Source organism: Antechinus flavipes, chromosome 3, assembly GCF_016432865.1.
Source record: "Antechinus flavipes isolate AdamAnt ecotype Samford, QLD, Australia chromosome 3, AdamAnt_v2, whole genome shotgun sequence".
NCBI classification, from domain to species: Eukaryota; Metazoa; Chordata; class Mammalia; order Dasyuromorphia; family Dasyuridae; genus Antechinus; species Antechinus flavipes.
Window position 1 is genome coordinate 495,657,247 of NC_067400.1, and position 14,244 is coordinate 495,671,490.

The following is a 14,244-nucleotide window of genomic DNA, read 5'->3' on the forward strand; positions in this document are numbered from 1 at the left end:
CCAGTATTCGCTACACCGCCCAGGAATTCATCCCCGCCGAGTTTCAGAGCTCCGCGGCTCAGTCTCATCACACATCACCCCGCCTCCGTGGATGGCGGTTGGCGTAGCTATTTCCTATTCTACTGCCCGCAGCAGGGGGCGTGATGACGTCAGTTCGGCGTCAGCCTCCGCCTGGAGAGGGCCAGGGGCGCCTGTGTCTGGGAGGGGTGCGGATCTAAGGATTGCCCCTGGCCCTGGCTCCCGACCACCTTAGTTTTCCGGGAAAGACTGGTGAAGGCCCGGAAGACGCCGCCCTCCAAGTCAGACCTGCGTGTCTTTCTCCCTTTGCCAGCCACGCCCCCCGGGGACTGCAGTGAGTTCAGCCTTTTTTTTCCTCCCGGGATCCCAAGCGGTTCTGGTGTAAGGAAAGGTGGGTACTCAGGCCTGGGGGAACGCGGGGCTAGGACAGTGGCGGCGTAGCTGCGACTTCCCGGGGCGGGGTCCTATAAGGAGAAGCGTTTTGTGGGGGTCGGAGAAAACAGCCGGGAGAGGGGCGGGTCCTTAGGCCGGACCTCTTTCGATCCCTAGGACTAGTGGGCTGTCCCAAGAAGGAAATTGACCGGTTCACGAAATCTGTGGGCATTTTCCTGCGGCCTGATACTGTTTTTTTTTTTTTTTTTTTTTTTTTAATTTTCTGTTTTTCCGTGTTCGCTGCTCGTTGATGGGAATACCTAACAACACTGCTTTTCTTTCACGCTCTAGGCGCTTTGATAAGTGTTTATTCAACTTGACTATTTCTTTTCTAAGTGTGTTTGCAGAGCTTTCGTTTGGTGATTAGAGATCTGGAATGAATATTTATTTATTACCCGTTCCTCCCGGTCCCCTACCTCTTAACCTTTATCTGTAGTGACAGCCCTTACAGTTTAAGATTTTAGAGATGGAAGGACCACCGGGAGATTATCTCCTTGTAGGTCATCTTCTTTAAGGTTAGTCATCGTCCTTGTGAATGTGTATCGTTTTTAAAGTAAAAAATAAAATATAGCACGATAAAAGAAGTCATTTATGTTGAAATAGTTAATAAAGTTTTCGAAAGTTCATAGATCCCTGGTTAAAAACTTGAGACGTTTTGTTATTTTTTAAAACAAGATCTGGCAAGTAGTAGGTGCTTAATAATTTATTGATTGATTGGCAGGAAAGTGATGGCCAAAGGGGTGAACTGACTTTTCTGTTGTTACAAAAGGGGATCCACCTTAGGTCTTGTGATTTCAAATGGAGGACTGTTGTCTCACTGTCATTCAACTTCTTAGGATAGAAGATTGCACGTATAATTTAAATTAAAGTTGTATTTTAGCATAGTTTAAAAAATTGCCCCCAAGCATTTATTATAAGTTTACTATGTGACAGGCACTAATGATACTGGAATTGGTCGCTAGAAACCTGTGTTTGAATCGTGATTTTGAAACTGTGACTGATCAAGTCTCACTTAGCCTCTCTAAATCTATTTCTTCATCTTTAAAATGATGATAATAACTTGCACAGTCTACTTGATGGCTCTGTGAACCTTAAAATATATAGCTGTGAGCTAATCTTATTTATTAAGTACTCAGTAAATATGCAAGGCACTGCACTAATTCTGGAAGCATTTATAATTAAATTACACAAATAAACCAATACACGGGAGACTGATAAATATAAAGAATCTAGGCAAAGTGCTGTGAGAAATATGAAGAGGAGGTGGTATCTGAATTGAGCTTGAAGGAGTGGAAAATTTTCAACAGATTTGGGGAGGGGGAAAATTGGAGAAAACATTTTAGGCATTGAGAGTACATATGAAAATGCGCAGAAGTGAGAAAGGGCAGGATAGAGATAGGGGGCAGAAAGTAGTTCGGTTTGGCCGGTGTGTACCAGCATATGTAAAGGGGAGGAATACACTGCAGTAACACTGGGAAAATGGAATGAACTAGATTTGGAACGTCTTGAATGCCAGGAGAAGGATGTATTACTCTGTAGAATGAAGTTCATTTTTTCAGTGGAAGAATAGTATGGTTCTTTGACTTTTTAGCTTAATGATCCTTCCTAATATGTAAGTGTCATTGATAGTATTTATTAAGCACTTACTACGGGCCAGCCATTATACAAAAAAGGTAACAGCTAGGTGACGCACAGGATAGAGCACACTCCTTGAAGTCAGGAGGACCTGAGTTTAAATCTAGCCTCAGACACTTAACACTTCCTAGCTGTGTGACCCTGGGCAAGTCATTTAATCCCAATTGCTTCAGCAAGAAAAAAAAAAAAAAAGCTAACAATCTCTGTAAGCAGCTTTTCAGTTCTAATGAAAAAAACTCAGTGTACATCATGAAATATAGAATAGAATTATACAGCTAATATATGCAAATATATGCAGAGTAATTAAATACAATTAGCATTTTATTGATTGAGGAAATACAAGACAAAAAACTACTTTGAATTTAGTTTCATAGGCTCATAGATTTAGAGTTGGTAGGATTTTAGTTGGGACTTGAAGAAAGCCAGAGAAACCAGAAGTTAGAAGAGGAGGGAGAGCATTGCAGATGTGGCACACAGCCAGAGCATATTTTCAGAACCAAGAGAGAGGAAAAGCAAGGAGGTCATTGTGACTGAATCACAAATTGTGAAGTGGGAGGAATGGGGTTTGGGTGGATGAAGATCAGAAATGTTATGAAAGACACTAAGTGCTAAATAGAATTTTATATTTGATCCTGCGGGTGATGAGGACCCATTGGTATTTATTGAGAAGGGGATGGCATGGACATGATACCAAAAAAATCACTTTGGCAGCTGGATGGTATATGTACTAGAGGAGGGAAAGACTTTTTGCAGATTGACAAACAAGCAGGCTGTTGTGGTAGTTCATGTGTGAGGAGATAAGGGCCTTCACTAGAGTGGTGGGAGTATCTAAGGAGAAAATTGGGTGTATTTGAGATATTGCAAAGGTGAAATCAGTGGTTGTGGCAGGTGTTTGGATATATGTAATCAGAGAGAATGAGGTCAAGGGTGACATATAGGTTTCAAGCCTGGGAAACTGAGTATGGTGTTGCTGCCTTTTCCTACAAAGTGACTTTTAGAAATGGATGGCAGACCTGGATGTAGAGAGTGAAAGTGGACAAAAGTACTGAGTAGAAATAAGAACTTGGGACATAATTCAGGAACAGTTTCTTTCCTGGATATGAAAATTTTTATTTGGTCTTTTTCTCTTAAATTAGAATCCTTTTCTTTGTTACTACAATTATCTATGAAGGAACAGACAAAAGTCAGCTTTGGCTGGATTGCAGAGTGTGGGAGGGGAGTGGGAGCCGATGAAACTAGAAAGCTAGGTTGTATACCATGTCGGAAAGGTCTTTAAAAGCGAAAGGAGGAGTTTATATTTTATCAGAGGCGATTGGAAGCCTGTAGAGTTTGATATAGAGGTGCAATAATGGTCATACCTGTTTTGCAAAGTCACTGGCACCTATTTGAAGGATAAAATATAGTGCCAAAAAATTAAGGTAAGACTAATTAGGCTTTCTGAATTGAAGGGAAAGAGAATAGGACCTGAACTGAGGTTCTAATTCTTTAAGTAGATCGGAAGGGAGAGATGTATACATAGAAACTGTAAGATTTGGCAAATGATTAGTTATGTGAGGAGAATCAAGAATAATTTCAAGTTTACAAATTTAAAATGGCGTTTTCAACAGAAATCCAAAAGGTTTTGAGGAAAATAGTGTCCTCCATAGTAGACATGGTAAATTTGGGGTCCTTGGAGGATATTGAGTTGGAAATTACCAATAGACGCTTCATGTAAGATTGGAGTGCTAGAAAGAAACTATTTGGGACTGATAATGTAGATATGCGTAATGATGATAAATCTATGGGAATAATTGGGAGTCTTCAGGACAAAACCCTGGGTTAATCTTACAATTATTTTACATGGCGGGGTATGATGTGGATAACAAACCAACAAAAGAGACTGATAGGGAGGAAGAGGTCAGGGAGGAAAGTGTTTTTGTGAAAATCCAGGGAAGAGTTAGAATATGATGGAAATAAGTAGTATCATATACTGCAGAGGAGTCAATAAAAATCTACACCCTACCTGATAACAGTTAATCAAATCAGCCTTTATATGAAGACCTTCAGTGAAAACCAGCTCCAGAAGTGTATAATCCATTTTACTTGTAAAACAAAAAGCCATAAGCTAGAATGTATTTCCTTACTTCAACTTGAAGTTTGTTTTTGCAACTTCCACTCTTTGCTCCTTTTGAGACCAGAGTCTAATAGACCCTTTATGTACATGAAAATACCCAAATTTCCTCTTTTCCAGGAGAAAAACCCCCTACCTCTAGGGTTACCTCTAACCATTTTTCATATGGCAAATTTAAGGCATTTCACCGTCCTGTTTGCTTTCCTCTGGATTCTTTCCAGCTTATCAATGTCTTTCATAACTTGTGGCATCCAGAACTGAATGCAGTACTAAAGATAAGGTGTAATGGTAGAACTGAACAAAATTATAACTTTCATTTGAATACAAATGAAGTCTCCATCTTGGTAAGAATCAGTTCCAGAATAAGTTAATCTTTGCTATTTCAGCCTTTTGAGGAAGTAAAATTATTATTAAGGCAAGCCAAAAAGTTTTTTGAACTTCTTCTGTTTTGGGCAGAGAGAGAACTTGCAATACTTAGAAATTGAAGTCTGCTATCATATTCTCTAGGCTTATGATCTCTTTTCTCTCTACTCTGATATTTCTTTCTTCTGTCCACGTAGTCACTAGTAAACTTCTCAGTACCTTTGTACTTAAGTATTCTTTGCTCTTCCTTGTTTTTCCGGGATTGCTCCACAAGAATATAAATGATTCTGTCTTCTAAATATATGCTACTCCACTTGTGCCTTTTGAATAAGATTCTTTGACCTCCATATTCCAGTTATGAACCACTTTCTGCAAAGTCTCAGTGATTGATCTTAAGCCAGAATTGGCTCTCTATATTAGCTTGTTCATTTTACTTGTTCTTTTTGCATTTGTGTAGAGGCACCTAAGATCATTAGTTTTATTGAAGATTGTTTTATTGAAGATTGTTTTCTTGGCTATTTTCCTTTTGAATTACAGGCTGTTTCTATCTGTACTCTTATCTTATGTCGTGGAAACAGTTTAGAAACTTGGTAGAAATATATATATATATATATATTTCCCCTCCTCTTTTTTTTTCCCCCCCTGATGCAATTGGGGTCAAGTGACTTTCCCAGGGTCACACTGCTAGGCAGTGTCAAGTGTCTGAAGTCAGATTTGAACTCAGGTGCTCTTGACTTCAGGACTGGTGTTCTATCCACAGCATCTAACTGCCTATCCCTCTCTCCCACCCTTTTAAGTTTAAAATCCTTTTTATTGCATTTTCAAGCTACATTTCTAGCAACATGTTATCTTCATGTTGTCCCTTGAAAAATTAATTTCTTTATTTTAAGGTGTGGTTGAGAAATCCAAATATCGTTTGAAGATAGTATTTTACTGACCCATGTTTACTTCATTTGAAGCTCCTGCTTTCTTACAGCAATAGTGATGAAAATATCAAAAAGTCTTTAGTTTCTTGCTCTTGACTGTTCATAGTATTTAACGAAATGCTTTTGGAAATTCTTCTGTTGTTTGTTTTTTACATAACCCGTAAGAGGTAGGATTAACATTATCTTATGAAGTTCTTTGTCATATCTTGAATACTTGTTCATTGAAGATTACACATTTCTCTGTCTGGTTGACTGATAGCTGCCTTGTGGTCTTTCAGCAGAGAGTTAGTCACTAACCACTTAACTTGTCTTTATCTTCCTCCAGATAATATTTGCCTTGATTTCTTTCTTTCTTTCTTTTTTTTATTATAGCTTTTTATATACAAAACACATGCATGGATAATTTTTCAACATTGACCCTTGCAAAAACTTCTGTTTCAACTTTTTGCCTCCTTCCCTCCACCCTCTCCCCTAGAGTCTGCCTTGATTTCAACTATGGATCCATATCATTGTTCCTTGTGTGAGAAGCAGCTGCTGCTGCATTTTTTTTTTCCCCAAGGGATCCATTTCCTCTTATGGGAAAAGCCCAATAACTTTGCCTAAATTGGAAGTATGTAGTTTATCTTCTGTGTCCTATTTTTCTCCCTTTTCCTTCCCCAAACAGATCAAGAATCCCTTCTACCTCATCATATTCTTTCATCTTTATTTTTATGTGAAGGCATTCTATCTGTTTTAAAGGAAAACTTCTTTGTGATAACCTAGAAAGCAGGGAGATGACAGGATGCTAGATATAGAGCTGGAAGACCATCTGATTCAACATTCTCACTTTACTGGTTGTGAACGGAGATCGAGAGTTTTAAATGACTTGCCCAAGATCACACAGATAGTAAAAAGAATATGATGTACTTCTAATCCCTTTACCCTATCTGCTAGGAGAGAGAGATCAGTGTACAGTTCTTAAACCTTCACTTTTGTGTACTCAGTGCTTAGCTCAGTATTTGGCACATGTAGAACATATTGACCAGATGGGCAAGATGGTTCCTGTGAACAGGAAAATTTAGTGCCCAGTAGGAAGGAATGAAAGAAACAAACATTTGTTAAGCATATATTAATATATATTATTATAATATACATTCATGTTAATATACTAATCATATATTAATAATATTTGTTATTTTGCATATAAAAATATCTCATTTGATCCTCACAACAGTGCCTGAGACAGGCAAGTTAAATGATTTGCTCAGAGTTATATAGGTAGTAAATCTCCAAATATGAATTTGAACTCAGGTGTTTCTGATTCAGGGCCAATGCTCTGTCCACTGCTTCCCCCAACTGCCTCAACTGCCCCTCCTGTATGAGTTATTCAGTCAAATATCTACCATATATGTATCAGACATTGTGCTAGATGCTGGGAGAAGAGGACAACGAGTAAAATGATTCTTATTCACAATGATTTTTACATTCTAATGGAGGAGAAAATACATAGGCAGCAATAAAAATTTTTTAATACATACAGTCAGACACACACTTACAAGGATATACATGAGAACACAGATAAACATCCAGAGTCGTTTAATTCATGAGACCATGGAAAGGAGGGTACTAGTAAAAGCAATCAGGAATTATTTATTGTGTGAATCCATCTTAAAGAGTTTATTAGGTATAAGGAACAGCAAGTACACAAAGACTCTGGAATGAAGTGAATAAAAAATAAAAGACTATTTTTGACTGGGATTGCAAAATGAAGGAGAGATAATGATGTCCAGCAAGGCCAGAAAGGAAGGTTGAATCTAGATTTTGTAAGACTTGAAAATCTCAACAGAGGAGTTTGAGTGGTTAAGTAAAAGAATCACATGAACAGTTGAAAGTCAGCAGTGTAGAATGCATTGGAATTATGAGAGGCTTTATTTTTAAATTTTATTTTGCTGAGGCTATTGGTAGGTCAAGTGACTTACCTGCCCAAAGTCACAGCCAGGAAGTGTTAAGTGTCTGAGGTCAGATTTGAACTCAGGTCCTCCTGACTTCAAGGTTGGTACTCTATCCACTGTCCCATGAGAGGCTTTAGACAGAAAACCTTTTTTGCACTGATCATAGTGAGAGATGTAGAGGGCCTGAAACAATGTGGTGGCTGTACAAGTGGAAGGATGGGTCTGTACAAGTAAGGGGAGAAGTTCTGAAGGTAGAAAGAGCAAGGCTTGACAACTGACTGGCTCAGTGGAGTGCAGGAATGTAAGGAATTGAGGATAAGGCTGAAATTATGAAACTGGATCAGTGAAATGCTGATTTGAAGAGAGAAAGGTTTCAGGGGAAAGATAATGAGTTCAGTTTGTCATGTTTAGTTAAGCTCATGGGAGACTGAATATAGAATATAGATCTAGGAGTTATCTGTATAGAGTTGATAGTTAAAACTATGTGAGCTAGTGAATTTAAAAAGTTGTAGAATAAAGAGAAAAGGACCCAGGACAAAATCTTGAGAAATACCTACAATTAGGCAGCATTATGTGGATGATAAACCTACAAAGGGATGTCAAGACAAGTAGAAAGGATTTCTCCTGTTATTTTCCATGTTTTCTGGAAGCAAGCTATCCTCAGTTTCTTTTTTTTTTTGCCTACAGTTACTAGTCATTTCCCATGGTGAAGTTAGTACATTTTGTTAATAAATTAATGAAATTGAAGTCTTTTTTTCTATGAAGTTATTTCTGTAATTTTCTGTGCTTCAGGTTTTTTGAGTTCTATTTGATATCAACAAATACTGTATTTTCTAATAGTGTTTTTTATGTGTTTTGTTTTCAGATCTTACATCAAAGAAGACTATTTTTGTAGACATTTTCATTTTCTTCAGAACAATAAATTCTAGTATGGAGACCTAGAATTCTTAAAGGGACATGGTCTAAACCCTGGGAGGTAGTTTTGTGCTTGAATATATATTTATATATATGAATAACAAAAGCTTATTTAGAAGGATTTTTTCAGAGTTAATGATGCATTACATACCTATATAATAATTTTTTTTGTATGGCAACAATTTTTAAGTATATAGAAAAATACTGTAAAATTTTTCTAACTGTTTGTGACCTGATATATATATATATATATATGTATATATATATATCCTTTGGTAAAAGTGATAGCTCTTCTATATATGTGGTCCCCAGATGAACATTCTGTAGTTTTATTTTATAAACACAAAGAAAAGCTTCTGTTCTAGAAATTAAACACCTTTTTGAAGTTCGTAGAAAAATTTAATAATGTAGGAAAAGTGTAACATCAGGTAGTTCTAAATTGTAGAAAATTTGAGTACCAGTTATAGTGAAATAGAATACTTAACAAATACTGCAAAAACACTGGATGAATCAGCAATATTTTATTTCAAAACAGAAAAATCACTATTTGTATACAGTTTAGCAAGTGATAAAATTTAGAAGGAAAGCAAAATTTGGTCATATGAACCCATATCCATCTTTATTTACTATACAAGTTTATGTGTGTTGAGCTTTGAAAGTAAAGAATGCCAGATTTTAAAGCAATCCAATAACTTTTCAAGCATGGCTTCAATTTAGCAATATAGTTTAAAATGTTTCTAAAACTTTAAAGTTGATTTCAAGTATGTAAGACATTTTTGGTCTCTTGTAAAATGCCTCTAGGAAAATAAAGTTAAATAGAATGTAAAGCATTTTTTTTCCTCTTCTGTAATATAGTATACACATTGACATTTCTGTCATCATTAAATCAGGTTTAGTTAATTTGAATTTTCTGTACTATTTAAAGTTTTGAATATAGAAATGCTCATATGTATATTTACATAAATGTGGGTTTAAGATATAAAAGTGCATCAGCTTTCATTCCATTGAGACAGCATTGTAATAAATAAGCAACAGGATGATGAAGTAGATCCTATAAGCCTGAAAGAGTTAATTAAATTTAAAATACAATACTAAATATCATTCAGGTGACTTGGGAAAATTACTCTACTTTTTACAAAAGTCATTTGATGTAATTTTAATGCTAGACATCCAATAACACAAAACTTACTCAAATTTTTTTTAGTGTAAAAAGATGAAAAAAATTATTTTTATGTTTTTAGCAAAATATGAAACTAATGTTATAAACCCACGCACAAAACTACCTCCCAGAGAAAGACTTGTCCCATTTTGTTCCCAAAATACTCAATTATGAATGCGGTAGAAGATGGTGTGTTGTTATCACGTTTGATGAATAGTGATGCAAATGAAATGAAATATGATTTGTCATGTGAACTCTACAGAATGTCTACATATTCTACTTTTCCAGTCAATGTTCCAATCTCAGAAAGGAGTCTTGCTCGAGCTGGATTTTATTACACTGGTGTGAATGACAGAGTTAAATGTTTCTGTTGTGGCTTAATGCTGGATAATTGGAAACAAGGAGACAATGCCATTGACAAACATAAACAGCTTTATCCCAGCTGTGCATTTATTCAGAATTTGATTGCAGTTAACCTGGGATCTTCTCAGTCCACATTTTCTTCTTCATTGAATAATGCCACACGTTCATTATCTTCCAGTTCAGGACAGAGTGGATATTTCAGTGGTTCTTATTGCAGTTTCCCACTGGAGCCAGTGACTTCCAGAGCAGTTGAGGACTTGTCCCCTTTGAATGCCAGCCCCTACAGTTATTCAATGAGTACTGAGGATGCCAGAATTCTAACTTATCAGACATGGCCATTGACATTTCTGTCACCATTAGATCTGGCAAGAGCTGGTTTTTACTACATAGGACCTGGAGACATGGTAGCTTGCTTTGCTTGTGGTGGGAAACTGAGTAATTGGGAGCCAAAAGATGATGCCATGTCAGAACATCGAAGACATTTTCCTAACTGTCCTTTCCTGGAGAATCACATCCAAGAAACATCAAGGTTCAGTGTTTCCAATCTGAGCATGCAAACCCATGTAGCCCGTATGAAAACCTTTGTGACCTGGCCACCTCAAATTCCAGTTCATCCAGAGCAGCTTGCAAGTGCTGGCTTTTATTATGTGGGTAAGAAACCTACAATAGAAGAAATATTCATCATAGCTCTTAGCCATTGTTTTTATTTGTAAATTTGTAAATTGCTTCACTTTTTTGTTAGGTCGAAATGATGATGTCAAATGCTTTTGCTGTGATGGTGGACTGAGGTGTTGGGAATCAGGAGATGATCCTTGGGTGGAACATGCCAAATGGTTTCCAAGGCAAGTACTCTGATGACTGTTTTACAAGAGTCTGTTGTTAAGACAAGTAGGCTTACATCAATCATTGGATGCAAATTTGTGTTAACATTAAAGCTTCATGCATATATTATGATTGAAATAATCAGATTGATTATGGTGTGTGTGTTTTTTTTTTTTAAATAATAGTCATTTATTCAATTGAAGGCAAAGGTAGGAATAATCAAAATATTTACTACATAGAAGATAAAAACAATAATCAAAATATGATATTCCAACCATAAACTTGAATCATATTCTCCTCCATCAAACCATATAGTATGGATGAAGTAAAGCTGACACACACTTACAAATAAGTAAGGGATACAAATAAGAAAACCACGTACCTAGGCAATTCACAATTCTGGGTGGCAAGTTGTGAGGTTTTTGATTTCTTTCAAGAAAAATTCAGCTAGGCAAAACCATTTTTCTTCTCTCTGTTCCTCCTCTGGTTCTCATAATTCTGCTGTAGTAAGCTCATTTTTTGGTACTCTTGACTCTGAAGTAATAAACTCTCAGTACATAGCTACCCTTAACAGGAAATGTCATGTGCTTTTAGTGACAAGCAATTCACTTTCAAACTTCTTAGATCTTAGATCTGCTCTGGGACTAAAGCAGTGATAGAGCCTTGAAGCCTTTCTCTAGACAGATCTTCAAACATGAGAGGTCTGTGCCTTCTTTAATCACCCCTCAGTAAAAGAACACTTTTCATGGAAAAGCAGATTCAAGTTTCTTATTCTCAAACCAGAAAGAACAATAAAGGATAACAGGAAAACTACTGACCAAGTTTCTCCTCCATCAAGTGTAGTTGGAGCTAAAGAACAATTTGTTTTTCTACAGTTAAGTTCTCAACAAAGTAATGGCTTTCTTTTGATCCATGCATCTATTGTGTTGGTTTTAAAAATTGATCCTATTTACAGTTAATTGATTTTCTTCTGTAATTGCCTAAGTCATGACTTGTTGTTTTTGAACTTAATTCAGAATTTCACCTGTCTTATAATGAATTAAGTTTAGAAATCCACTTATCTTGTTACCTCTGAAGAATGATTATTTTGTTGTCCAAAGAAATGTGGTCCACTATCTCTAACCTCACAGTTAGACTTTTCAGTGAACATCTTAATCTCAGGTTCGAGTTGTTGCTGGCTCTTATTACCCAATTTCTATCCAGTCATGTTTCCTCACATTTATGATTCTAGCCTCCCAAAAATATAAAAGAAAACTGTCCCCTTTATTTGGAGTCTTAATTTAGCTGGAGAAGCTGAGCCAAAAATATAAAAGAGAACTGTCCCCTTTATTTGGAGGCTTAGTTTAGCTGGGGAAGCTGAGCCTGTTTATTGCTAAATTCACATTTTATTTATAAATTGATCATGTTCCGTTCTTTGTGCTGCAGTCTAGCCTTGTTTCACTATTATGTGGAGAAGGAATGACATTTTTCCTGATGTTTAAATTTTATCAGGTAGTAATCATATTCATATAAATCATTCTCTTTTTTAAAAATTTATTTATCTATAAATTATAAACTTATTTTAAAAAATCAGAAAAAAAAAGAAAAGGAATACAAAATAAAAGAGAACATCAGGGAGACTTCAAAACATATAACAGCAAATTACCAGTTCATGAAAGTATATATATTAGTAGAAGAAATTATATTCATGGATGTCTATCTTTTCTTTTCTTATAAGTTATTTTCTTTGTTGTTGTTGTTGTTGTCTCTGCTGCACACCTTTTTTACTTTATTCTTTTTTTCCCCTTTCATCCCCTTCTCCCTTCCTCAAACAGGCTATAAAGGACATACTTATGTATACATATGTAGATATATTCATACACATACACACATCCCCATACATCTTTCCTATCCCTGCTGACTCTTTGCTTAATTCTGCTCCTTAACTTGCCTTGCTACTAATCTTCTCCCATCCATGGATCCCTTCCTTGTCTTCCCTCACCCCTTCTTTCCTCATCTGCCTATCTTCCTCCCTTATTTCTTTATAGATTTTGGAAGGTGCTATATATACCCTTCATGCTATATATGTAATGTTGCCTATTAACCCATTAGTGATGTGAATAGGTTTTCAGAACTACGAGCCCTCCTCTTGCCTCTAATGCCTCTATGTCTATTCTTCCTTTTTACCTCATTTGTATAACACAATAACTATTTTTGCCTTAACTTTGCTCCAATCTTTCTTTTGAATTATCCCGCTGATAGTGTCAATCTTAAAACATAGGGTATACATTTCCCATGTAAGAAAAGCATAAACAGTTTGTTCATGTTGAGTTCCTTGAAATTGATCTTTGATATTTTGATATTGCCTCTTCTATGTTAAATTTTCTAGTAAGTTCAAGTTTGGCTGATAGAAAGTCTTGGAAATCTGAAAGTTCGTTGAATGTTCATTTTTTCTAATTCAATGTTATAATTTTGCTGGGCATATTTTTGTCTACAGGCCTAGTTCTTTTGATTATCAGTAAATAGGATTCCAGAACCTGCAGTTTTTTATTGTGGATTCTGATACGTCGTGTACAATTCTAATTGTAACTCCAGCACATTTGATTTTTTTGTTTGTTTGTTTCTTGCAAAATTTTCTCTTAGATTTTGGGGTTTTCGAAATTTGGCAATAATGTTCCTATTTTCCACAAAGGATCTTGTTGAGGTAGTGATTGATTGAGTTTTTTCTGTTAAAAATTTCTCCTCATGTTGTTACTTCAGGACATTTTCTTGGATTTTTTTCTTGCAGTATTGTGTCAAAGTTTGTTTGTTTGTTTGTTTGTTTTTTTTGGTTTTGTTTTGTTTTGTTTTGTTTTTGGTCACAATTTTCAGGCAGTCCAATTATTTTTATATTTTTTCTTCTTGATCTGTTCTCCAGATCCGTAGTTTTTCTTGTAAGACGTTTCACATTCTGTTCATTTTTTCATTCTTTAGAATCTGTTGTGTTATTTCTTGGTGTCTCGTAGCTTCACTGCCTTCCCCTTGCCCATTTTTAATTTTCAAAGAGTTATTATTATTTTTTTTTTTTTTTAGTTTTTCCTCAATATCTCTCATTTAATTTTTAAATGCTTTTTTGAGTTCTTCTGAAAATTCTCTCTGGGCAAGGAATCATTTCATGTTACTTTTTGAGGAAGAAGCATTTTTTAAAATTATACTATCTTCCGCTGAAGATGAACTCCAGTTTTCCCTATTCCCATAGTAAGTTTCTATAGGTTTGTTCTAAAAACTTGGAGTTCCAGGTCAGAAAAAAAAATTGAAAAATAATATGCTTCAGTATATTCAGTATTCAGTCTGTCAGTTTTATGACATTTGAATGTTGATTGTCTGCTGTAACTCAGGAATAACTAAATTAGTGGCCTTAACGGTGTGGTGAAGAAACAGGGCTTGGTGCTGAGAGAACTGTATTCTCTGGGTTCTGCCATGAACTCATTTTGTGATGATAGATAATGCAGCCTCCTGGTCACACTTCCTTCCTCACTGAGATGAATCTAGCTTAAATTCTTTGTAGTAATGGCTTTTCCCTAGATTTTTCTTGAAGAACTTTTGTGGTTT

At 35.9% G+C, this 14,244-nt stretch overlaps 1 protein-coding gene across 2 annotated transcripts in view; it reads left to right on the top strand.

The window, feature by feature from the left end:
* Positions 1-193: 193 nt before the first annotated feature.
* LOC127554917 (baculoviral IAP repeat-containing protein 2-like) overlaps positions 194-14,244 on the top strand; it is a 32,032-nt gene continuing 17,981 nt past the window's right edge. Inside the window, exons 1-3 of one of the 2 annotated variants that reach the window (XM_051986864.1) lie at positions 194-409; positions 8,281-10,503; positions 10,595-10,694. In XM_051986864.1, the coding sequence (XP_051842824.1) occupies positions 9,660-10,503; positions 10,595-10,694 (944 nt within the window). In that variant the 5' untranslated portion in view covers positions 194-409; positions 8,281-9,659. The remainder of the gene's footprint in view (positions 410-8,280; positions 10,504-10,594; positions 10,695-14,244) is intronic. The other variant, XM_051986865.1, reaches the window with a different exon arrangement.